This window comes from Oryzias latipes, chromosome 22 (genome assembly GCF_002234675.1).
Source record: "Oryzias latipes chromosome 22, ASM223467v1".
In the NCBI taxonomy this organism is placed as follows: Eukaryota; Metazoa; Chordata; class Actinopteri; order Beloniformes; family Adrianichthyidae; genus Oryzias; species Oryzias latipes.
The window spans coordinates 13,904,303-13,927,815 of NC_019880.2; the positions used below are offsets into that span (position 1 = coordinate 13,904,303).

General features: G+C 38.3%; 1 protein-coding gene across 4 annotated transcripts in view; it reads right to left on the minus strand.

The window, feature by feature from the left end:
• Window positions 1-17: 17 nt before the first annotated feature.
• Window positions 18-23,513, minus strand: part of LOC101168163 (regulator of G-protein signaling 6) — a 45,751-nt gene continuing 22,255 nt past the window's right edge. For 2 of the 4 annotated variants that reach the window (XM_011490432.3, XM_011490433.3), the window contains 14 exons: window positions 17,879-17,978; window positions 17,184-17,234; window positions 17,003-17,109; window positions 14,200-14,251; window positions 13,780-13,844; window positions 8,725-8,801; window positions 8,043-8,124; window positions 7,731-7,805; window positions 6,673-6,774; window positions 6,361-6,533; window positions 6,105-6,230; window positions 4,937-5,123; window positions 4,398-4,487; window positions 2,190-2,811 (listed from right to left, as the gene is read on the minus strand). In XM_011490432.3, coding sequence (XP_011488734.1) covers window positions 2,584-2,811; window positions 4,398-4,487; window positions 4,937-5,123; window positions 6,105-6,230; window positions 6,361-6,533; window positions 6,673-6,774; window positions 7,731-7,805; window positions 8,043-8,124; window positions 8,725-8,801; window positions 13,780-13,844; window positions 14,200-14,251; window positions 17,003-17,109; window positions 17,184-17,234; window positions 17,879-17,978 — 1,515 coding nt within the window. In that variant the 3' untranslated portion in view covers window positions 2,190-2,583. Of the gene's footprint in view, window positions 1,868-2,189; window positions 2,812-4,397; window positions 4,488-4,936; window positions 5,124-6,104; window positions 6,231-6,360; window positions 6,534-6,672; window positions 6,775-7,730; window positions 7,806-8,042; window positions 8,125-8,724; window positions 8,802-13,779; window positions 13,845-14,199; window positions 14,252-17,002; window positions 17,110-17,183; window positions 17,235-17,878; window positions 17,979-23,513 lie in introns of those variants that run through there. The other 2 variants (XM_020713386.2, XM_020713387.2) reach the window with 2 other exon arrangements.

A 23,513-nucleotide genomic window follows, 5' to 3' on the forward strand; every position in this document is an offset into this window, starting at 1 on the left:
AACAGAAGCACGAAGCAGAGAGGTCCAGAAATCTTTTTATTTAGGTACCCATTAACAGACAGCAGAAGCTCAGGTGTTTTGGAGTGCCAGTAGCCATCCTGCTGATAGAGAAACTACTGTAAAAGCACAAAATGCCCTGAAATGTTGCATGCATAGTACTGTGGCCACATCATAATAAAGTGTGCTTTCTTTTAATAACAAATGTCACCGTACACAATGCACTCAGGACGCAGTGTTTGGAATGTGCAGAGGATAACATTTGGTACATGGACTCAACACAAGTGTCTCTTTCTACCTTATACCTGGAGCTTACCCATTTATTTAGGATATAACTGATCATGTATACTAAGACCTGTACTGTGCATTGCAATGACTAATAAAAATAATGACCTATACTGTAGTTTCTCACCACAATGCCATTCCTGGCCTCAAGGGGGAGCTGTGGGACCAAAATATTCTGAGTCCAAAGCAGAAGAGGCCTTTGAGTTCAGTGTAACAGCACCCATCAGGACTTTAGCCCATCTCAAAGTGTCCATGTCGCTGAGAGGTGTTGGGTTTGTGCGCTGTCCTGGTCCAACATGCACCACAAACCATTTGTCACACGGAGAGACAGAAATGGACGTCGGTTTGAGAACAGAAAAAAAAAAATCATGCAGTAAACAAAGCAACAACAAAAGAAAAACAACAACATACATGATCCCATACTGGGTGGGAGGCCTCGTCAGATCCCCATGAACGGAGATGAGCCACATCGTGATGTCACTTGATGATGTGAACACAGAGTACAGTCCTGTAACACTGTCTGTCGCTGGTCCCCTTGGTTTCCGCATCACTCACTGGACCCATGGCACTGGAAAGGTTGTACATGACACTACAGCAGGAGCCAAACAGCTCATGTGGACCCTATTTCACATGTGTGCTTTCTGCCACTGTGCCTATGCTACAAGCTCACAATCATGATGGCTCACACGACCATGCTTGTGAGGCACAAATACAGGCCTCAGAGTTTCCTGACTTCCTTGTGCAACCTCAAGCAAAAACGTTGGAACCTGAAGCCAGTCAGATATGCAATAAATCAGCCAATCGAAGTCTCACTGCAAAGCACTGTATTGGAAACCTTAAATCTGGATGGGGACGTCTGAATGAAACATGCAACAGTGCAGAGGAGTTGCTACATTAAGCCCTTATGTCACATTCTGGAATGTGGTTAACCGTGAAAAATGACACCTTCAGAAGTCTACTCTTTCAATACAGGGGTTTTGAAATTATATTATGAAATTGTTTATTAAATTAAGGACATGAAAAAAAAAAGGTTTTTTTATGATAAAAAGAAGTGTTTCATTATTGCTGTCTGCCATAGAAATATAAAATGAAAAAAATATTTGATGGTGTCTTTAAATGAATTTGTTTTTTATGTTAGGATTTGCCATAACTTTTTTATTTATTTAGGTATTTGTGTTGGAAATACAGCAGGTAAACAGATAAATTACGACAGAACAACAAAAACTGACAGATTTTGTTAAACCTAAATTCCAGTTTTGCACCTGTGTGATGAAGAGCAGTAGTCTGGGATGTGCTTTTATTTTGTGCTGCATGCCTAAGATGTGTTGGCTGGGTTCCCCTTCTCAGCACTGTGCTTTCCCCTCTGTTTGGGCCCGTCGGCACCAACGGCGCTGCTCTAACAGCTCGGCCGCAGGCCTCAAAGGGGGACCAGAGAGCTCGCGCTGCGGCACTGTCCAGCCCAGCTCCACCTGGCCCCAGTGTGGCAGTCCCCCAACCAGCAGGGTCTGGCTGTGTCCTCCCAGCACAGGCTGTGTCAGGACGACTGCATCAGGCCTGTCAGACGCTTTCCCGTCAAAGACTTGCCCTGGAAAGTCAATTAAAAGAAAGTATTACAGACCTCAAATGTGTTAATTTGCCCCCCCCCCCTTTTTTTTAAGAAAAAAACCCCAAACCCATTCAACCGTTTTTTTGTTTTAATTTTTCAAGTTTACATAGTTGGATGAACAAATGAAAAAAATTTTTTTATACATTTATTAAACCAAAACGGTAAGTAGATTATTCAAAAAATGCTTTTAACTTACTGATTTATTGTGACTTATTTTTGTTTTGTTTTCTAAACTTAATTTTACTACTCATTTTAATTTTAAAAAAATGACAAGAAGTTAATAATATTTAACTGGATTAATTTATTTTCTGAAGTCCAAAATGACAAAATTCCCAATAAGAAAGATAAAAAATGTTACATATTTAACACTTATGAAGCAGCAGAGTTTGAAGATTTTCAAAATAAAATTTTGTTGTGACAAGCAGAATTTGCTTTTATGTATAAACTTTCTTCTATAATGTAACAAACCAAAAGATATGTTTCCCCTTTGAAATATACATAAAAAATAAAAACAAAATAATTGTATTGTATTGTAAGTGGCCCTTTTGATCCAAACTAAAGGTTTTCTTCATTTACCAGCTGTCTATTCTAAACTAACATATACATTTTGTGTTAAGGAGACTAATTTTAAAACAAAAGCACGACCCAAAACTTAAGGAGGGATAGAGCAGCTCAGATTTCTTGACACAGCAGTTTCATCTAAAAAGCTTTGCGTGACTAACACTTTGTCCACAAACACACACAGACACACACATCCTGTCACACAAGTAAAAGCCAGAATGTGTTAATTGCCAAAAGCCACTGATAGTGAGGCAGCCAAGTGTGGATTGTGAAATGAACAGCCCCAGCTCCAAATGACTTACCACACTGCGGGTGAACTTCTCCAAGGAGGTGCGGCGGCCCTGTTCTGTGTCTGCTGGCTGCTGTTTTGGGAGGGGGGGAAGCAGGGTGAGTGTTTGGGTCAGGAGTTGGTGTTGAGGGGGAGTTAAATAAAAAGGAGAGGCCAAGCATAGCAGCAACGAGGGCCAAAGACAGTGCAGAAAGAGCAGGGGTGGGGGGGAGGTTGCATTGCATTTTGAGGGGAAATGGAGTGGGGGGGGGGGTGTCAGTCACAGGCCAGCAGAGGGAGAAGTGTCCAAATGAGAGAGGGCAAAAAGGCTAGCATGAGCAGGGGAAGCCGTGATCTGCTGAAAAGCTCTAAAGTACACACATCTACTGAGTGTTTATTCAGACGAATGTGTCAAATTTATATTCAACTAGACATACACAATGTGGGAGCTGCTGTACTGGATGTGTAACGATTTAAAAGCTAACATCTTCCTAGATTGGGGTTTGTGGAGAAACATTAAACTTTCTGGTAAGTTTCTGGTAGGTGTGCCTTCACATCCAATACTTTTGGTGCCAAGTCATAAAAAACAATGGAATATGTGGAGTTAAAAAAAAGACAAATATGAATACATTCTTTAAAGATTATGTGTAAATGTATATATTTTTAAGGAAAATACATAGTTTCCACTCTTACAATCTTACAAATATATGTAAGGAATTAACCATGAACTATAACTACTGGCCTGCAGTGGCCTTAAGAAAATTATCTCAGCCTGTTGATTTTTGAATATAAAAATTCATTAAATGCAAATAAAATATTCAACAATCAAATTAATGAAATTTGTTTTAGTTAAAACAGATGCACGATATTTTATTATTATGCTGTTATATGAATGTTTCCCTTATTTTACTTTAGCTTGTATTGGCAAAAAAATGAAAATAAGTTAATTTGTGACAATCTTAGCAGGTTGATTTTAGATTTTCAACTTTTTTTGTCTGCACAACAAATTTGAACTGAAATGCAAACATTTTTACCAACTTCAAACTTCTCTAAAAGAATGTGTTATTATTGCAAAAAAGCCTTGCCATGTTTAATTAACCCTTGTGCTATCTTAGATGACCCCACCTTTACATTGACGTGTTATTCCAAACATGACAAAGGTGGATAAAGGTGGAAAGATTTCATGTCATCCATGGACACCAGTGAAGATCACAAATCATTCAAGAAAAAAGGTTCAGCGCACTGTCTAGTGGGTCTAGATGACCCAACTCCCAATGTTAAAGTGCCTAGGATAGCACAAGGGTTAAAAAAAAAGTTATTTTGTCCCAACAAAAAAGTGATGTGTTGAAATCTTGTGTCATTGATTTAACTGGATTGTTGACAATCATTGTTTGGTTGTATTTTTTTTATCCTTTGTATTTAATGCAAGAATAACTGCTATTCTTTCAAAGCTAATGTTTTGTATTACAGTGGATTTTTCCATTTAATGGCTTTCATTCCACCTTAAATCCTACTCTTCAGCTTGTGATACCCATCTGACCTTTGAGCGCATGCACAAACGAGACGCAAACCAGAAATGTCTTTCACATCCTAAACAAAGACTCACATGAGAAGAGTGGCAAGAGTGAGCACGCCATGTTAAATGCAGAGACGAGGGCTGCTTTAGTGAACGCAGCTCACCTTCTTTCTGGCCAGTAGGAGGTCTTGGTAGATGTTGGATCGCAAAAATCGTGCATAGCTGTCACTTTTCATCAGCTTAAAAATGTGCTCCTGCAGGAGACAGACAGTGTGTTTAGCCATGAAACCCAAGGAAGAAAATTCAGAAGAGATGCACATCTGAAGCAAAAAACGATGCTCAAGAAAGGCGGTGAGGTGAAAGATGGGGCAGAGGGAGGCAGAGCTGAGTAATGTCCTGCCAGAAGGAGGCGTCACCCATCAACAGCTCACTTGAAAACCAGAAGAACTCAAGCTGAAACCACTGAACAACCAATTCCCAACATTAGTCGGCTCATTAAGCCCCAACACAAACACACTGTCATTCATCCTTTCCTTCCTCTTTTCATTCCCCTCATTCAGTCTCTGGTTGCATGAGTGGAGGGGGATCAATGTTTTTGTGGCTAGAGGGTGAGAGTGGGGGGTAAAAGAGGCTCTACTGTGCTGTTAGTCTACAATGGAACATGTTAAGGAGCACGTCAAGGTGAAAAAGTGAGCTAACCCACCTGAGCATCTTCATAGCTGTATCGGCCGGGGTCTTTCAGGTTCTGGCTGGTCCGCTCATAGCTGTGAGAGTCCAGATTGATTGCGCTGGGAGCTCCTTCAGCCAAAAACTCCTGCCAGATCTCCTGAGCCCTCGATGGTACTTCCCGGAACGGCCTCCGCTTCAGATCCTGCACTGCTAGCCAGAACCTGTCACGGTGAAACATTTTGTAAGACCACTCCTCCCATTATCAGGAGATTAACTGGATACATTTAATCAAAAAGTCATTTAAAAATTAACATCTTAAATGATAAACAATAGCACTGAATAGGATTAAAGTTCTCCAGTAGGTAAGTAACTCTAGAACTCAGATCAAATTCAACGGCATGGAACAACCACAAAAATACTAGGATGTCCCTGAAGGTTCTTTTTGGGGTTCTTTATTTGTCCACCATTTGCATAAATTATGTTATTCTATTCTTATAATTTAACAAAATATTCCAAATCAAGTTATTACTCAGCAAGACCTTCAGCTCCCCTACAGTACACATTCTTACTTATTTAATATGATTTCCTTTAGTGACCTGCTAGTCACTACAGAAAAAAAAAGAAGTTTAGCAACCATTACCAATAAAAGGGTTAGGCATCAAGCCTGAGATGACAATTCTTTAACTGAAAAGCCTGGGATTTTAACCTCCAAACAGCTGATTAGTAAGCAGCCGTGGGAGCTTCAGCGACCCCGAAACAATGTACTAGTTAACTGTATTTTAGGATACCCTGCTCTGAAGCTGAAGCATAAATTCCACCATAAAAGAAGGATAAAAGTCTTCCTGATGCATGAATTTTTTATTTTTTTTCCCATTTTTGGGTAAAAGTTTTATATCTAATTTAACAGCAATATAATATACTGGAGTATATTTCCACACAGGCTTAGGGCTTTCAATTCAATTCAGTTTTTCCTGCATCGCGTAAATAAATCCACATTTCTGGGGGGTTCAAACAATCTTACTAAAAATGGTTCTAGTATATGATATATTTTTTTATCAATTTTGCTGAAGCACAGTTTTTTTTCTTCTTCTACCCAATCTTCCACCCACAAAAAGATTTGGCCATTCGTTCCACGTCCTGTAGTGAATTTAACCTCATGTGAAAAGCTGTGGGAGCATCAGATTATCAGAGAATTTTCTCACCGCAGGTTCTCAGAGCTGAACTCTGACTCCAGGAACTTCAGGAACTGGTCCCGTCCGGCTGGATCTTTCAGCGCCTCTTCCAGAGAGAAGCCCCACTTCCTCACGCGCTGTTGGCTGGGCTCACGACTGCTCCCCGCAAAGCAAGATAAAGATTTTTCACTGAGAATCCTTAGCAGTCGTGACAGGACAATCATTGGAGCTGAGACGAGACACAGCAGTGATTCATCAGCAATAAAACACTGCGAGCACGCTTCACCTGGCCTCCAAGTCCCAGAAGGTAGTGTCATCGCTGATCCATGGGTTAGACGGCTCTACAGATGACACGAGGGGATCATACTCCACAAACTGGTCGGTGTAGCTCATTAGACTGTCAGCCACTTTGGAAACCTTCATGCAGTGTCTGTCCAGCTGGATGTTCAAGAAGGTAATCTGAGGAAGAGAAATAAAGGAGTCTAAATGTGGTAGCAGCTCATCCATCTACGTCTCTGACTGTCATTTAGATGGATGAGTGAGTCCAGCCACTGGTAATGGTCTCTGGGGTAAAACATTTATCACACTGCCACCGTACCTCCTTCTGAACATCCTCTTTGGTCGGCTTCCGGGCCGGCTGGGAGCTGATGTGGACTGGACTCAGTTGGTTCTGGCTGTCATCTGCAACCCCGTAAACCGACTGGAAAAAGCAACAACATCATCCATGAAAAAATACCATCTAGGAGGCGTTTTTAGGGAATACAGGCACTCTGCAAATGATTGGATCCTTGCAAAGATTAAAAACTTTGTTTTTAGACATTTAAGATATATTACCAGGATTTCAGTTGTTTTAACTTAAATTTGCTCTACACTTTTCCAAGCTTTCCTCAAAATCAGCACAGCTGAGATGTGGATGTTTTTGGCATATTAAGAGCTAGGATCCAGAAATAAGGAAATTAGGAGTCAAAATTATTTTGCTTCATAGTCCTGACAATGGAAAAACTTGATTTAAGACAAAAAAAACTTAAATTTCATTGTAATTTCTAGTACAATTTTAAGAATGTTATTTTAAAGTTCAACAAATGTTGACGAGTTAAATTGGCTTTCACTGTTATTTTTGAAACAAAAAGGTAGAATTATGTTCTAAGAATAAGTGCTAGTTTTACAATTTTATGAGGATTTAATAAATGTTATTAGGTTCTCATTGTGTTCATATTTTGTTCTAAAATGATTAATTTCCACTTATACTAGTTTTTGTCCCTTTAATCAAAAATAAACTACAATTGCAAACTCAATAAACACAAACCATTGCCTCAGAACTAGAAAAATAAAACGTATTTGTCAAATTGTTCAATTTGAAGTAATTCTATCAAACAGTTAATTTATTTAGCCATTTTTTCCTATTTGAATGCTTGTGTGAAACATATCTTTTTCTAAGTAAGTACTTGCTGCATGGACAGATCCTTTTACTACTTTCAAGTAAAAGATTAGTGAGTTATTTCTATTTTTAGTTTACATTTTTATTGAAGTGCTTTAGGACAAAAACATCAAATTAGGCTTTTACTTTTGTTTACTACCATTAATAAAGGAAATGGGAGGGATTCTTGTAGAGTTGTTGCAAACAAATGTGAAGCAGTTTTTGTCTTCTGCTCTCACCTTCTTCACCCTGTGAGGGTTTTTCTCTCTCCGGCACTTACGGATGTCCATCTCTGTGGTGTTGACACACCCCGGCTGTGAGAGGAATCAGAAAATAATGCATGATTCTGGCTCAGATACATTTCATTCAGTGTGCTCAAAGACATCAAAACAGAAAGGTAACTGGCCTGAAATCTTAAAGGTTTTTAGGTGAAACATGTTTTTTTTTTTTTAGCTTTACATGTCAACGCTGTCTTTTTACCAAACAAACTTTTTTCTTTTTTTAATTTTAAAGTTTTGCAGGGGTGAATCATGCAGTCATTTCTTTTTTACCACTGGTCGATGAACGTCCCAGAACGCCCTCTCCTGGCTGTCAAGGATCTTCCTCTCTGCCTTATCCTTCTTTCTGTCAAGCCTGCAAGCAGAGGAAACAGCCTGCTCATACAAAGAGCACCCACTGGCGAAATATCAGGTCAAACAGATCCCTGAATTTACAAACACTTTCCCTCTGTTGCAGCCAGCTCAGGCCACAAAGCAAAGAGAAAGAGCAGCAGGTCTTGATCTGTGCGATGTCTTCTGTTGAGGTCAGGCTCTTGCATAACTGAGAGAACTGAAGAGGCTATACGGATAAAAAGCGAAGCTTCTTCTATCTAGATCAACCTTTTAAAAGACCATTTGCTCTGAAGAACTGAGAACATGAATCCTGTGATTCATCACTGACATTTACTAACAGCTACCCTGATGCAAAAGACCTCTCTGCTTCCTGCTTGAACCTTAACATCAACAAAATAATATACATTAAAATGATGGCATTTTTATCCTAAAGACAAAAGTGGATAAATGTGTCTGAACTGAGAAATAAAAAGCATGCATCATATTGTGTTTACACAACCCAACCACCTGATGGCAGTGTCACAAAACAGTCAGACTGATGAGAAAAGTGTTAAACCTACAAAAACTTGGATTCAAGGATCTCAAAACAAAGTTGATTTAGCATCTTTGGTGTATAACTCACTTGACTTGAGCCTCTGCTTGCATGAAGATAAATTCCCACTTTCTGGCAAAAGCCCTCTGTAGCCTGGCAAGATTCTCCTGAACAAGACAGTTAAAGGGTTTTAATACTTTTAAAATAACATATATGTACCCTTACAATATGATACAGGGAAATGGAAAAATATTTTTACCCCAAAGGTGACTTCAAAAAAAATTGCTCTACTGTTTAAATTTAGGATTTTAACAATGTTCTCATTGAAAAGTATTTTTGGACTTTGTTTTCTGTCTGCAGAAGTAAGTGCAAGGTTCTGAGCACTCTGAGCTGTTTTTGGATAAAATTAATTAATATTGCCATGTTTAAAAATTAGAAATGAATTTGCTTATGTTTGTCTATTCCTATGTTTTCCATTTTTATCTAAAATGGTTTTTTTTATCCAAAATTGACTTGCATTTTTAGAAAAAATGAATTTCTGATATTGTGTGACTTTGTTACAATCCTGACTACATCTAATCATTCTGACCTACTTTAGATGATAATACCTTCCCTGTAAATCTATTAAATTCCAATTATAACCTCTGTCCCACAATTGATACATTTAGGTTTATGGCATGTAACAAAATAAGGCATTAACTGGTTCAGACATTTGCCACATGGACAGAAACTTATATAATCTATTGCTTGTCAGCAGCAGATACATACTGTACTTTCTTGAACTTGTTCAAAGAAACTGTTTTTGAAATGAAAACAATACATCTGCCTGAGTGGATAAAAGACACTTTGTGACTTGGGGATCAGATTACTGCAGGGCACTAAATATCGCCATATGTCCCCACAGTCTCAGCAGACTCTGCCTGCACCGGCACAGACTACAAACAAGCATAACTGTTCACCACAATGTTCTTGGAAAAGCATGGTGCTGTACTCTGATAAAATGTGCTAAAAGTGTTAATGATATAAAGATGTTGATTTGGATATTGTTTAGAATGGATTTAAATCAACTTAAATCCAATCTGAACAATATCTAAAATCCAAAATAAAGTAACAACTCAACCAGAAATAGATTAGAATTTTAATTTAAGGGCATTTCTCGGATTTGTATATTCAGGCATCCACAAGCTTTTGTGTGTGTCCACAGAAATGGATTGGCAGCAGGTAAACTGGTTCTGAATAGTTGGTTGAATGCTGTAAAGCATTCAACCCTTTGTTTTCCTGTTTCTCTTTATTTATTCTTTATTACGCTCATCTTCCGCCGTTTTTCGGCACTTAACTCCTTCTACAGTTTTTAACCGATTTTTACCATTCAACTTTTAAAATGTTCAGCTCTTTCAGCTAATTATTGCTATGACTTTTGGTACTTTTAATCCTTGTACTTTTTAAGATATTCCAGTTTTTCCGGGAATTTTTGCCCTATTAAAATGCATTGGGAAGTTATGGTGCACAAGGTTGCCGGATCGACTCCCAGTTCGGACCCTTAATATTTTTTCTACCATTTTACTTTTAAAATGTTCAAATCTTTCAACTTATTACAGTTATTACTTTTGGCTTTTGAAATACTTCAACTTTTTAAGATATTCCAGGATTTTTGCTCCATTAAAATACACAGGGAATCCTTGTGCCTAACTTCTTTTACAGTTTTTTACCTACTTTAACCATTTTACTTTTAAAATGTTGAGCTCTTTCAACTTATTACAGTGATTACTTTTGGTCATTCAAATCATTGAACTTTTTAAGATATTCCAGGATTTTCCAGGATTTTTTGCTCCATTAAAATACACAGGGAATCCTTGTGCTTAACTTCTTTTACAGGTTTTTACCTACTTTAACCATTGTACTAACCATTCCTTTCCTTCAAATCTTCAAATTTTCAACAATTCAGCCATTTTTTCAACAATTTAGGGCCTTGTTTAACTCCTTTTACAATTTTTGTACCTACACAATTTTTTTACCACCACTTTTGGTCCTTCAAATCCTTTGACCTTTCAAAAGTGAAAATTTTCGTTCGTTTTTTCCACGTAAAAAACGAACTGTGGCATGAAATCGTTTCAACTCAGCTTCTCCCAATAAGACTATATACGACAAGCTTGATTAATAGATACCGGCTGCAATGTGTCGTCACAGAAATGTTAGCTCAATGGCTTAGAAAGTGGTCTTACAATACTGAGGTTCTGAGTTCGAATCCAGCATCTGACTTTTTCTGCATGTTTTTTTACCTTGCCTTTCTTGATGAAATTCAGTTCCACTAACTCAATTATATTTCGTTACATGGAAGAAATTTCTTTGAGGTGGGGTTACTCATAAGCTTTGACGTTTCAATGTATGTTAGAAAAAACAGTGGGAGCAAATCTAAGTTAGTTTTGATGTATTTTTTATTTTCCTCCTCGTAGCTGGAAGCTGCAGTTCAAACATGTGCTTCAGCCATTTTGTGAACAAGCGTCGCCCACGGCCGCTAAGGCTCATGGGAAGTGTTGATTCCCAAACCATGAGTTAGGTGGCTGTTACGAGAATTGACTATCATGTTGTTACGCCACACGTTAGTTGTTCAAAGACAATAAAATGCTGTGTCATCCAGCTATCTAGCTGATGATCAGCACAGCTCTCAATTATACATGGATGAGTATGCTAAGATTCATGACCCATGCAAAGTTGAGAGAATTAGTCATGAGGTTGAACATAAGACAGAATGCCCCTTTCTGGAGGAAGTGACCGTACTTTCACTGTCAAATTCTTAGTGCTTTGGAATATTACATCAAAGTTTGAAATCATTATGGGATGGAAACTGCATGGCAGCCATTTTGTGTTTTTCAAATTTGAAACTGTAGTTTCTTTCAACCAATATAACTTCCACATACTTGTAGGTAGAGACACAGTTCAAACATTGAAATGTTCGCAAGGCTTTGGACTTCAATATAAGGCTCAAAACTATTATGGGATGGCAACACCACCTAGAGTTTGGTGGCCATTTTGTGCCAAAATGTGAGGCAATTTTATACTTCTTCAAACTTTCACCTATTTTAATCATTCTACTATTACAATGTTCAACCCTGTCAGCTTATTCCTTTCAGCTACTACTTTTGGTCTTTCAAATCTTTGAACTTTTCAAGATATTCCAGGATTTTCCAGGATTTTTGCTCCATTAAATTACATAGGGAATTCTTGTGCTTAACCTCTTTTACAGGTTTTCACCTATTTTAACCATTTTACTTCTAAAATTTTGAGCTCTTTCAGCTCATTATTGCTATGACTTTTGGTCATTCAAATCATTGAACTTTTTAAGATATTCCAGGATTTTCCAGGAATTTTGCTCCATTTAAACACAAGGATGATCCTTGAAAACCTTTTTTGTTTTAACCATTGTAACTTCAACATGCTTTCAGCTAGAGACACCGTTCAAACATTGAAATGTTCACAAGGCTTTGGACTTCAAAATGAGGCTCAAAACTATTATGGGATGGCAACACCACCTAGAGTTTGGTGGCCATTTTGTGCCAAAATGTGAGGCAATTTTAAACTTCTTCAAACTTTCACCTATTTTAATCATTCTACTATTACAATGTTCAACCGTGTCAGCTTATTCCTTTCAGCTACTACTTTTGGTCTTTCAAATCTTTGAACTTTTCAAGATATTCCAGGATTTTCCAGGATTTTTGCTCCATTAAATTACATAGGGAATTCTTGTGCTTAACCTCTTTTACAGGTTTTCACCTATTTTAACCATTTTACTTCTAAAATTTTGAGCTCCTTCAGCTCAGTTCAGCCATTCCTTTTACAAATTAAGTTTTCTTTCAGCAATACAGCATTCAACCCTGCATTTTCTTCTGGAAATGCAGCTCCTTCTAGTTACAGTTCTAATGTGTGTGTGTTCAAATCATGGCCTTGTTAATGCTTCCTTCAGACACTTACCCCTATTGCCCTAGCATAAGGATAGTGTGGGCTAAATATAGAGCAAAAACACTGACTTCAGATAAAGAAAGTGCAGTGTGAGTGTAGTTTAATGTGGAAAATGGCTGACTAAAATGACTGAAGTGCTATGGAAATGTAGTTCATTTCACATAAATTGGAACACTTTGGAAGCTCATTTTCTTCAAGCGCTTTTACCACGGTGTATTGACCAATGTGTTGCAGGATTTTAAAAAGACTGGACCTGTGAAGCATCAGTTCAGAAAAAGCTCATTTTTGGTTGCCCTTTATTTCTTGATTTTTCCATGCATCTTTACATATTTTAATGTCCACATTTTCTGTAAATGTGCAAAAAAAACATGTAGCTGTGTTTGACTGTTTTTTTATGCGTTACCAAAAAGGTTGGGAGTTAGTGTTGATGCCATAATGTTTGTCTTAACGTCTTTAGTGTACTGACGGACTGATCTCTGACTCTGTCTCTCTTAATGTACCTTATAGTTCGGTGCGCCTTAAATATCACATAAGTTAAAAAAAAATGGACCATTCATTGATTGTGTGCTTTATGCAGTGTGTCCTCTAGTGCAGAAGATGCGTCTAATTAGATTGTAACATTTTACTGTTGTGTTGCAGAAACCTTTTACAGCATCCTATAATTCATAGTACAGGATATGCATCGACAATGGCTAGAACAGGGTGAAAAAAACAACAAGTTCAAGTTAGCAAAAAGCAGTCAAAAGCTAAAAGCAAGCACCAGATAAACCTTGTCCTGTTCACCAGTTTGCCCCACTTTATTTCCAAATGTATTGTTAACAATTTTGCATCTTCAGTTCCGTCTCATGATGATATAATGTCTGACCTCACTGCAAAGAAAAACTGCCAACCGACAGTAAGAGCAATGACGCCTGGAGGCGCAGAGTGACCCCAATAGGAAAGAAAGGAAGTCAACTGGACAACAGTTGGAGGTGCTTGTTAAATATCAAAATGTTGGTGGTGTTTAAAAGCGAGGAGATCAGAACAACAGTAATGCTCCTCTCAGGACTGCATCGATCTGCGGATATTGAGCGAAACAGACGACTTTATGTTAACGTTTTTGGAAACTAGGAAATAGCTGCCATTGAACAACGCAGAAGCAGTACTTATAGGGAACCAGACAAAACAGCAAAAGCTCATTTTACTTACTGCTTCATAGTCGGCAAGTTCAAGCCTGGCTTTGTTCTGCATGGTGCGCTTACAAAGGTAAATGGCTGCAGGGAGAAAGAGAGAACCACGTAAAGACAGTAAGCAAAGGATGAATAATTGCAACAGTTTTCTCAGTTCTTTGTTTCTTTTGCAAAACATCAGAATTTCTGCTAACAGAGCAAGTAGAGTCTGTGTTGGGCAGTATAGTCGAAACTGGCCAAATTCATGTCTGTCCCTACATGATTCTCTCATGTAGATGTTACTCCGGCCAGATACTTTACAGGGAATGGGTCCTGGGATCAATATTCAATGTCAACAGCAGATGTCAACAGCAGTGTTAGCTACAGTTCAGCTCAAGAAAAAAAAAGCCGATCTGAAATCATTACAGAGATCTTTGCTGGCTTCGACTAATAAACTCACCATAGTCTGTGTTCTCAGGTTCCCAACAGTTTGAAGGCCAGAAGTAGGGAGACTGTTAAAAACAGAAGGAACATTTTAATTCAAACAGATTTTATTTCTATTTTTTGACTGATAAAAAAAAAAAAAACTCATGTTGTAGTTTTCCTTTCACATTCTTCTACATTTATCATTCTTTGAAAGCCAAATACGTTTGATATACAAAACACTTATGTTCCACTCAAATCATATTTTAATAGGTTTTTAAACTGTTCTCAGTGTTCTTTTAATTAGGATTATGCCGTTTGTATCCTAAATCAAAAAACATATGTAGTTTTCCAGGACATTAATTTCTGCTGAGCGGCAGTGATTCCTAAGAAATTCGTCTCTGAGTTTGGGCAGGACTATTGGCAGGGAGCAATCCCGCCCCCCCTTCCTTTCCCAATTGCTGAGAACCTTTGATCTGATTCTGATTCAAAACTATTTAAATAAAGAAATACTCAGAAATTTCCTCCATCATCAGAAAAATGCAACAAGAACATTTTTCATCAGAGAGGAGATCTATAACAAGCTTTGGTTTTTATTTTATTTTGTTTAGCTTCAGTTTCTAGTAAAACCATTTCCATTTGGTTTATTTCTTTCAAGGACATTCAGAATCCTTATTGTTAAGAAAGGCTTGACTGAAAATTGAAGCCGGCCAAAGGAGCGAAGTACAGCTGCACACTGGATGTTCGGTTGTAATGTTTCTCAAAGAACTTTGACACACATCTGGTGCTGCTCAGAAGGAGCCTCATCATCATTAAGAAGTGAGTTATTGGCTTTTAATGACTGCAGAGTTGTTTGTCACTCTCAAAGCATGTAGAGTATATCATACAGCAGCAACTGCTGTTTATTTCTTTCCGGCATTGCTGTGGCTGTAAAATGATTTTTTTTTCTTGTTGTTTTGCACTAATTCATTTAAGAGGAGTAGTTTCACGAACAAAACTCAGTGGAAAGCTGGATTTCTCAAGAAACTGGTGTTCAAATCAGTAACAAGCCAGGAGTCTGCTGAAAAAAAAGGTGGTAGGTGTGGCTTGCACATTCTGAGTGACATGAAACTATGATTTGGATCATTGAGGGTCAACACACTGGTAAAGAAACTTTCTTTTGACTGAACATAAATATAAATCAGTTTGTCAATTTATGATTTGTAATAGTAAAGGTTTTTAATAAAAAAAAAAATTAAAAATCACTTTTCTGCTTCACAAACAGAGAGAATAAGATACATATGGCTCAGGCGGTTGATCAGGTCGGCCAATGATCGAAGGGTACCAATGATCCCCACTCCCCCCAACCATTTGTCGTTGTGTGCTTGGGCAAGACACTTCACCCTTCCTGCCTCCAGTGTAGCTTCACTGGTGTGTGAATGTGTATAAATGTCCCGGTGATGGTCTGTGGTCAGCCTCTGTGAGCCTACACCAGGGTAGCTGTGGCTACATCACTAACTTACCAAGTGTGAATAAAGAGTGAAGGAATAATGGACACATTGTAAGCGCTTTGAGCGTCTGGAAAAGCGCAGATAAATCTAATCCATTATATAAGACAGTAATGGTGGATAAAGCAAACCTCTGTGTTTTCTTTTATATCCCGGATATTCTGTGGTGCGCTGACAGAATGGTAAACTCGTTGCCAGGTTTGCTAAACGATGATTAAGTTAAGCTAAAAGTTTTATCCAAACTGTTTTTCTCATATGCTGATGAGGTAACATGCAGATGCAGGTTACACGTATATCTGCAGAGCAAGCCAATGAAAATACAGCCAGCACAGTGAGTCCTTGAAAAGGTAGCCAATGGTAGCCTGTCTTCCTGTAAGGATGGAACACAAACAGACTGAAAATAATGAATAATATTAGATAAAACTACTTCATTATTTTTCTGGCAAACAAAAAAATATTCCATCATTTATCATGCTGTCTTCATAATAGAACAGAATTAGAATTTCCCACCCAAATGGAGAAATTTCCAGATTGGGGCACGACAAAAAGAAAATGAAGGTAATTTAGGCTCAGAGAAGAAAAAGATAACTTCCATTGGGGTATACTAAAAAATGCAATACAGTGACAAACTGAGGACGACAGTCAGTGGCTGTTAAATGTGGGTCTACTACCAGTCTAGCATCTATTTTTAGTGCCACTGTTTTTTGCAGTTCTGCCATGCAGATTGGCAAAAACACGCATGATTCACTGTGGACTCTTTTCAAAAGGTTCTGGTGACGTGGGCCTATTGCGGCAACATCACAGGGAATATTTTTAGCCCCCCCACCAAACGGAATGAGCTGGCTGCCCTCACTACGCATGCACCACAATGCCGTTTAATCTGGAGCATAGCAGGCGGAAATGAGTGTGCTCGTGGACTGAGGGGGGAACGAGGAGCAGTGACAGGGAAAAGTGCAGCGCCAGCGTACGGTCGGCTCAGAGATTTCCCGTTGGGTGGGGGGTCAGCTCACTTAAACTAGCTTGCAAGATTAGCATAATCTCAGTAGTAGTTGGGAATTGTCATGGAGCTATCTCCACCTGACATATGTCAGAGTTGAGGCTGGAGAAGATGGAGTGTGAACGAAGACACCTCCATACGAGTTGCGCTGCCGACCTGTGCGCCATCTTCTCGCTCCACTGCACCGTCCCGCAAGGAAACAAAGTATCGACCTTGATGTGATGAGTAATAGGCTTAGGAGGGATTGTTCTTCTTAGCATCATGCAGTAAATACATCCCACTGGTAAACTCCCATCATCTCATCATTCCACACTTCTAACAGATATCAAGGGTGGTCTCTTTGGATCTCTCTGTACCTGAAAGCGGTAAAGGGTTCCATCATCCTTCAGAGTCAGAACGTGGTCAGATATGGGGAAAATGTAGCCGTGGGCTGCGATGAGACTCCCGAGGTGGATGGCTTCAGCTGGTGACACACGAGCAACATTTGAAAATGCCTGAAAGCTGCACATGTATGGACAGATTTCTCAGTAGGGTTACCTGGATCCTCGATGGAGAGGTTTTTTATCAGCCACTGAACAATGTCTGCACCTGTTCAAAGAAAGACACTGGTCAGAATTGGCGTCGCAGTCACAACCCTGCAAGTGTTTTGACCAAAGCTGAAATATATAGACACGAATAGGCCTTGGAGTGGTCTTTGTGATTCATCTAGCGCTGAAAGCTTCAGGTCAAAGCTGCCAAAGCTGTCAAAGCAGAGTAGGTGTCTTAATATAAAGTATTGTTGACAGCTCTGACGTTTTTCTTCCTCTCTCTGTGCTCAGGCAGGAGGATTTGACCCCGTCTCTGAAGCAGTGTGGAGGAGTAACACAGGCTTTAAAAAAAATAAAAATGTGGGTGCAACTCCCTTTTTTCATTTTCATATAGGCACCAGCCAAAAAGAAGTGCAGTTTGTAGACAAAAATACACACAGAGAGACAAAAAGGACAGACATCATCAAACCACAGGCCGTTTTCTTGATGGCCAAGGACTTGTCAGGGAAAACATAATCCGTCCTATTTGCAGCAGTTTCACGGAAGGTCAAACCTGTTTTAGAGCTTCTGACTTTTTAGTTATTGTTGAATCTTTTGACTTGTCCGTTCAATAAAAAAACTATCAGAAACAAAAGATGGCAAAGAAAGACCACAATGAGGGCTCACATGCATCTACAAATAGTTGCTTTTCACTCAAATACAAACCAGAAACGACACTTGGGATCTTTGAGAGGAAGCTTTTGACAGTTCGGATGGCTACACCTCCAGCCTTCTCATCTTGTATTCGCGTTATGATGTCTTCAATCTGTGGAGGAGGACAGTCAGAGTTTGCTTAGACACATAGCATACTTTCAGCATCAAAGATTACACATTCAGAGTAAAGCAACATGCACCAACGGAAACAACAATTGTATTTGTTCTCAGTTCAGGCATCAACGTTTAATTACATTTCTTTTTTTTGTCGAGCAAACAAACGACTTTTTTTAAAGGTTATGCCACATTTAAAATAAAACATGTTACAATATTAAAGCTTCTTTCTTTATTTACTTCTTTTATTATAATGATTGTTGCTATTTTTGACAAAACATTAAAATTTTGGAAAAAACGAATAATCTAAAATCTCAATACTGTTTGTCTCAGCATTTATAAGTACTGCTCATATATAAAAATAAAAGGTTTCAAATATGTACCAAAGAAATAATCAAACACAGAATAGATTACACATTGGAAGCTGTCATGTTCACTTCCACTGTGCTGAAACAGCTTGAAGCAGAGCATCTTCATCTAAATATTCTGTGTTGATGCGGATGTGTAGTGACATCCTGTAAGACATTCCACTATATCTTACAGAGAAAATATGGTTTGGGTCAAATATTTAACATAAGGAACAGTTAAACCCAAACGCAACCTGTTTGAGGTGACTTATTACAAGGTTTTTAATAAGAAATAAAAGGTGACAGTTTTTCCCTAAAGCGAAAACGAACATCGCACCTTTAGCCCAACATGTCACACGTTAGTTAGCTGCCTGAAACTATGTTATAGCCTGCAACAGCTTACACAACAACACAAATAGAGTTTCAGAATGACCTTTTTAATTAAGTTTATATAATTCAATATATACTACAAAAGGTTTTCATCTCCACACGAGCACATGCATAGTTACTAAAGGGTGTCATGGGTTATTTAACACTGCTGGCCTCAGAATAGCCTAAAAAGCAGGAGCACTTAGATGCTAACACAGACACATGCAGTTACAGTATGAGAAAGCCGCTTACTTTTTGAGCTGTGTACATTCTATTTCCCACTCTGTTCATCCATCATTTAACATGAAAACCTTTCACTGAGACAGGCTCAAAAATTACCCGTTTGCTTTAGAAAACCATCATGTGACTGTTTCGTCTTTCAGCGGGCTTTCTGAATAACTTTGCTTCAAAGTAATATGTTTTATTACAAGTTTAGCAAAAACATTTTTTTGTTTATGATTTACGTGAAGACATTTCACGAAGAAGGAAAAATTAAGGTGGCAGACAATTTAATCACACATGGGATGGGACTATTGGCTTATGAATACCAGAGCAGTCGTTTTATTCATTTAAAAATTAAGGGGAAGTAATAAACTATTCTGTGAAACGATTCATCCAGTTTATGACCAAACCTAATTAACTTGTAAAAAAAATGGAGTTTCTATTTTTTTTTTTACAATCTATTTTAATACATTTGATGGACTCCCATTTTTATGAAGTCCAATTTCAAGCTGAAACACACTTTTTGGCCTTTTGATTTCTGAAGCCTTTTTGATGTTTATTGTTTTTTTTTTATTATTCACAACAACTCAGGGGGGGGGGGGGGGGGGGGGGTCCTTAATCAGTTTTCCTAATTTCAATTTAAACTTAACACATAACTACACGCACACTTACACTATTGTTGGCATTGATGATTCTCTTAAATTGAAACTGCTGGCTCAACTGTGTAAAGCCAAGCACGTCAAAGAACTGACAAATAAAATCATTTGTTTTGGAATTCTGACGTTTTTAAGTTCTTTGATGAAATTTTGCATTATATTTTTCTCTGAAATATGAATAGTATCAAATATGAGCCGTTGGGTGATTTGGTGAGTTTTTGATCAAAATAATGTTATCCTAAGATGCAAAACTGCTGGCATGAGTGTTCAAGAGAAAAAGAACCGAACTTAGGCCTAACCAATGTCTCAACTTTGATCCAAACATTTGTAACATGGTGTAACTGTATTGTAAAGAATGGAATAGCAACAAATTATTCTCACCAAAAAGGTTTGAAAATTAGCTAAACTTGTGTTTTTGAGGTTTCATTGAAGTAGCCATTTTGAAATTATCAGGAAAAGCCCTTCTGCTGCTCCTAGTGGAACGATGATGAACTACAGGGCAGATAACATGGACCAAGTCATGTAAGGGTTTTTAGGGAAAGTTTGATCATGCTAATGAGATTATTGCATGGATCAGAGATCATATGAATGGTTAAAAGGTTTGGAGATGCCGCCGTATAAAAACCACCCATTAAAGTTTTTTTAAGGAAAGGAAATATTTGGAACTTCCCGGATTGCATCAAGCTTGTAAATAAAAGGATATGTTGAAAGTTATTGAAAATAAAACGCAGCGCCTCCCTACTTGGTTAATTTGCATAAAAGCCTGGAATAAGGAGGTTTTATAATCCAAATGACCAAATGAGAACAGATTAAACTGCAGCTCACTGTGGCAAAAACAACATGGAAAAAAGGGCACTTTCATAAGAAGGCACTCCAATAACATTTTACATTCACACTTGTAATTTTTTTAAGAACATGGTGTGTTGTATTGACAAAAAAATTTGCTGCAAAAATAACTAACATGTCATGAAGAGAATCATTCTTTAGTTTGCCAAAGGTAAGATATTAACATATTTATGTATATCCTCTGAAAAGCTTAAGAATAGCATAACGAAGCTCCTTTAATGCAATGCTTGAATATATTTTTATGGAATTGTATTATTTGCAATTTTAAACAAATAAATATCAAAAGTAAGGTGAAACAACAAATGTTGTTAGTGTTGTGAAAACTTTAATGAATTTACATGTTTACTTTACTGTCCTCAAAATGCGGCTGGATGGCTCAGTTGGACTCAAACGTTTATAGAATTTAACACCATAAATTAAAGTTTTCACTGACCTGCTGCACACAGTTTTGGAATTATGCATTTAGTTCTTTACAAAAAAAAAGAAAAAACACTTGCATTCATCCTGTTGTGAAAAATTTCGGAACTTCTTTTTTTATCCTCACCTTGACATTCGTCACTTTTATGACGAAGCCTGAACTCTTTTAGCTATGAATTAGAGAAGCCTGATGAGTGCTGAATCATTGATGCTGAACCATTGATGGCACTATTACTGCTCCATCCATCTTCCAACAGCAGCAGTCTCATTTCTGAAGACTGTGGCTGGTCTTTAATAGCCTTATCTCTGGCCAATTTTGGGGAAAATATGGGGCCCACTTTTCAACTAATATGAAGAATAAATGTATTCAGCTGCAGTCAGCTTACTCCAGGTTTTATATTTATTCACTGGATAAAAATGTCACCAATGTTTTGACTGCCGCTACCGACTTCATAAAAACTCAATTACAGAAGTAAGACTTTAGATGGTCTTTTCATGCAGATGCAAAGTCTCCATTAAGCTGAAAAAAGATTTTTTTAAAAAGTTCCTTTCACCCTGCTGCTGCGTAAGCTTTGGGTGGATGAAAAGGGTCAACGCACGGCCTTGAACCAGCTTCAAACTGCAGATTTGTATGCTTCAATTTACAAACACACAGGCCAGTGTTAGTGAAAGTTCTCTTAAGTTTGTCTGATAATCTTTTTTGGAGCACAGAGGCGAGAGGCTGTTATCACACGCAGGCAGCGGTGTTCAGTTCTCAGAAACCCTCCACCACAAGTCCACCACACCATTAACTTGTACAAGCAGAAGATAGAACATGCACTTGCTGTAGTTGTGCCAAGTGTTTCATGTCTGTTCTCACTCTATATGGAGATAATGAGTGTGCACCAACACAGGGCAGGGCTTAGCATCACATGAGAACAAAAAGATTTAAGCTTTTACCCCACGTTGTGTTTTGATGGGGAGGTGGGGGCTTCTTCAGAAATAGATCAAACTCTTCTCCCTATAAAGTTGTTGTGCTTTCATGTTATTCGGCACGAAGAGTTCCTCTTTAAAGACCGACGTCCTTGAATTTTAGCAAAAGCAGGCTTGAAATAACAATGTAGCAAGTCTAAAAAACAGGTCCCCTTCCAACACACACACATATATGTTGTAGCAGCACAGTTGAGGCAATTCTCCAGAGTACACGTTCAATAATTCATTCTGAGGCACTCTGTCAAGCTTATTGTGAAAGATTCCTAATTATCCTGCCACACAATTTTCTTGCTTCTGTAGTCTGATTTATGGGTGATAAAAATGTGTTTTGCTGTAAATTTATGGAGCATGTTTATGAATCATTCATAAGCTTCACCAGGGAGGACAATTACCTTTGATTGTATAATGGTGGTAGAGAAAATGGGTTGTTGTCTGTTCTATTCTCTGCCAGTCCCTTTGCTAGACCTCTCTTGTTTCACATTAAGAACGATCCTGCAAAGTTAGCAGTACTTGCAAAAGCTTGTCTGGGATGTTGTCAAGCACCTTCATGCATGAAAAAATTAAGATAAGGAATTTACTCAGAGCTTATGGTGTCAAAATAATTTTTCAACCAGGAAGTATAACGACTCGATCTCTGAGGCCCCGCTTTATTTTAATCTAGAGTCTGCACAGTGAACAGTAAACTGCTAACAAAATGAAACCAAATGCAAACTTTAGAAATAAAACAGCAGACTCTGAAAAATGTTTTTTTTCCCACCTTCTGTTAAAGAATGTTGGGTTTCAGAAAAAAAAACTGCAAACTCTAACAAGCGTTTTATGTGCTAAAAGATTAAAACACTAGGAAGAATTCTGCAATATAGGTTGAGATCTTTACAGTTGATGACTAAAACAGTTTTCTGCTGACTATCATTTTACATGCTCAAGTTGAAAACACAGGTTGATAATAATAAAATTTGTTTAGATTTTTCTTCCAACATTTCTGAAGTTTGTTTAGCTGGTGTCATGTGAGTCTTCATGTAATTCCAGAATGCGTGTAGAGTTTCTGTTTTTATGCATTCATTTCAAATTCAGGACCACAACTTCCTTTTTGATCTCTTTTGAAGAAACTTCCCTAAAGTACACAGCCTGTCGCACTCATCCCAGTGTCATTTTGACCTCTGTGCCACACTGGCTGCATAATTAAGTGAGTTCCAGCTGGTGTATGATGCCCTGAGGACTTAGGTGAGAATAAAGCCTCCTGCTTGAAGGAGCCTTGGCCCCCCACCCTTCTTCTCTTGTCTTTCCCGCTCTATCATCACCATGTAACTCTCTTAGCATGCCAAGTCATGATGAAGGAGCTGTGAGGGGCTCTCTGCTGGATGTGACACACTAAGGGGATACAGACTGGAAAAGCCCTGCCAAATACGTGTGATGGCTGGAAACATGCATGGACTACTTGGAGATGTGTGAATGAATCACATTTGCACCCCCCACCCTGCACGTTAACATTTGAGCATAATCTGCATATGAACTGTGACGCAGATACACTCACTGGCCACTTAAATAGGTGCTGCTAGTACAGGGTTGGACCCCCTTTTGAATTCAGAGCTACCTTAACTCAATGTGGCATAGATTCAACAAGGTTCTGGAAACATTCCTCAGAGAGTTTGGTCCATATTAACGTGACAGCATCACACAGTTGCTGCAAAAATGTCGGCTGAACAT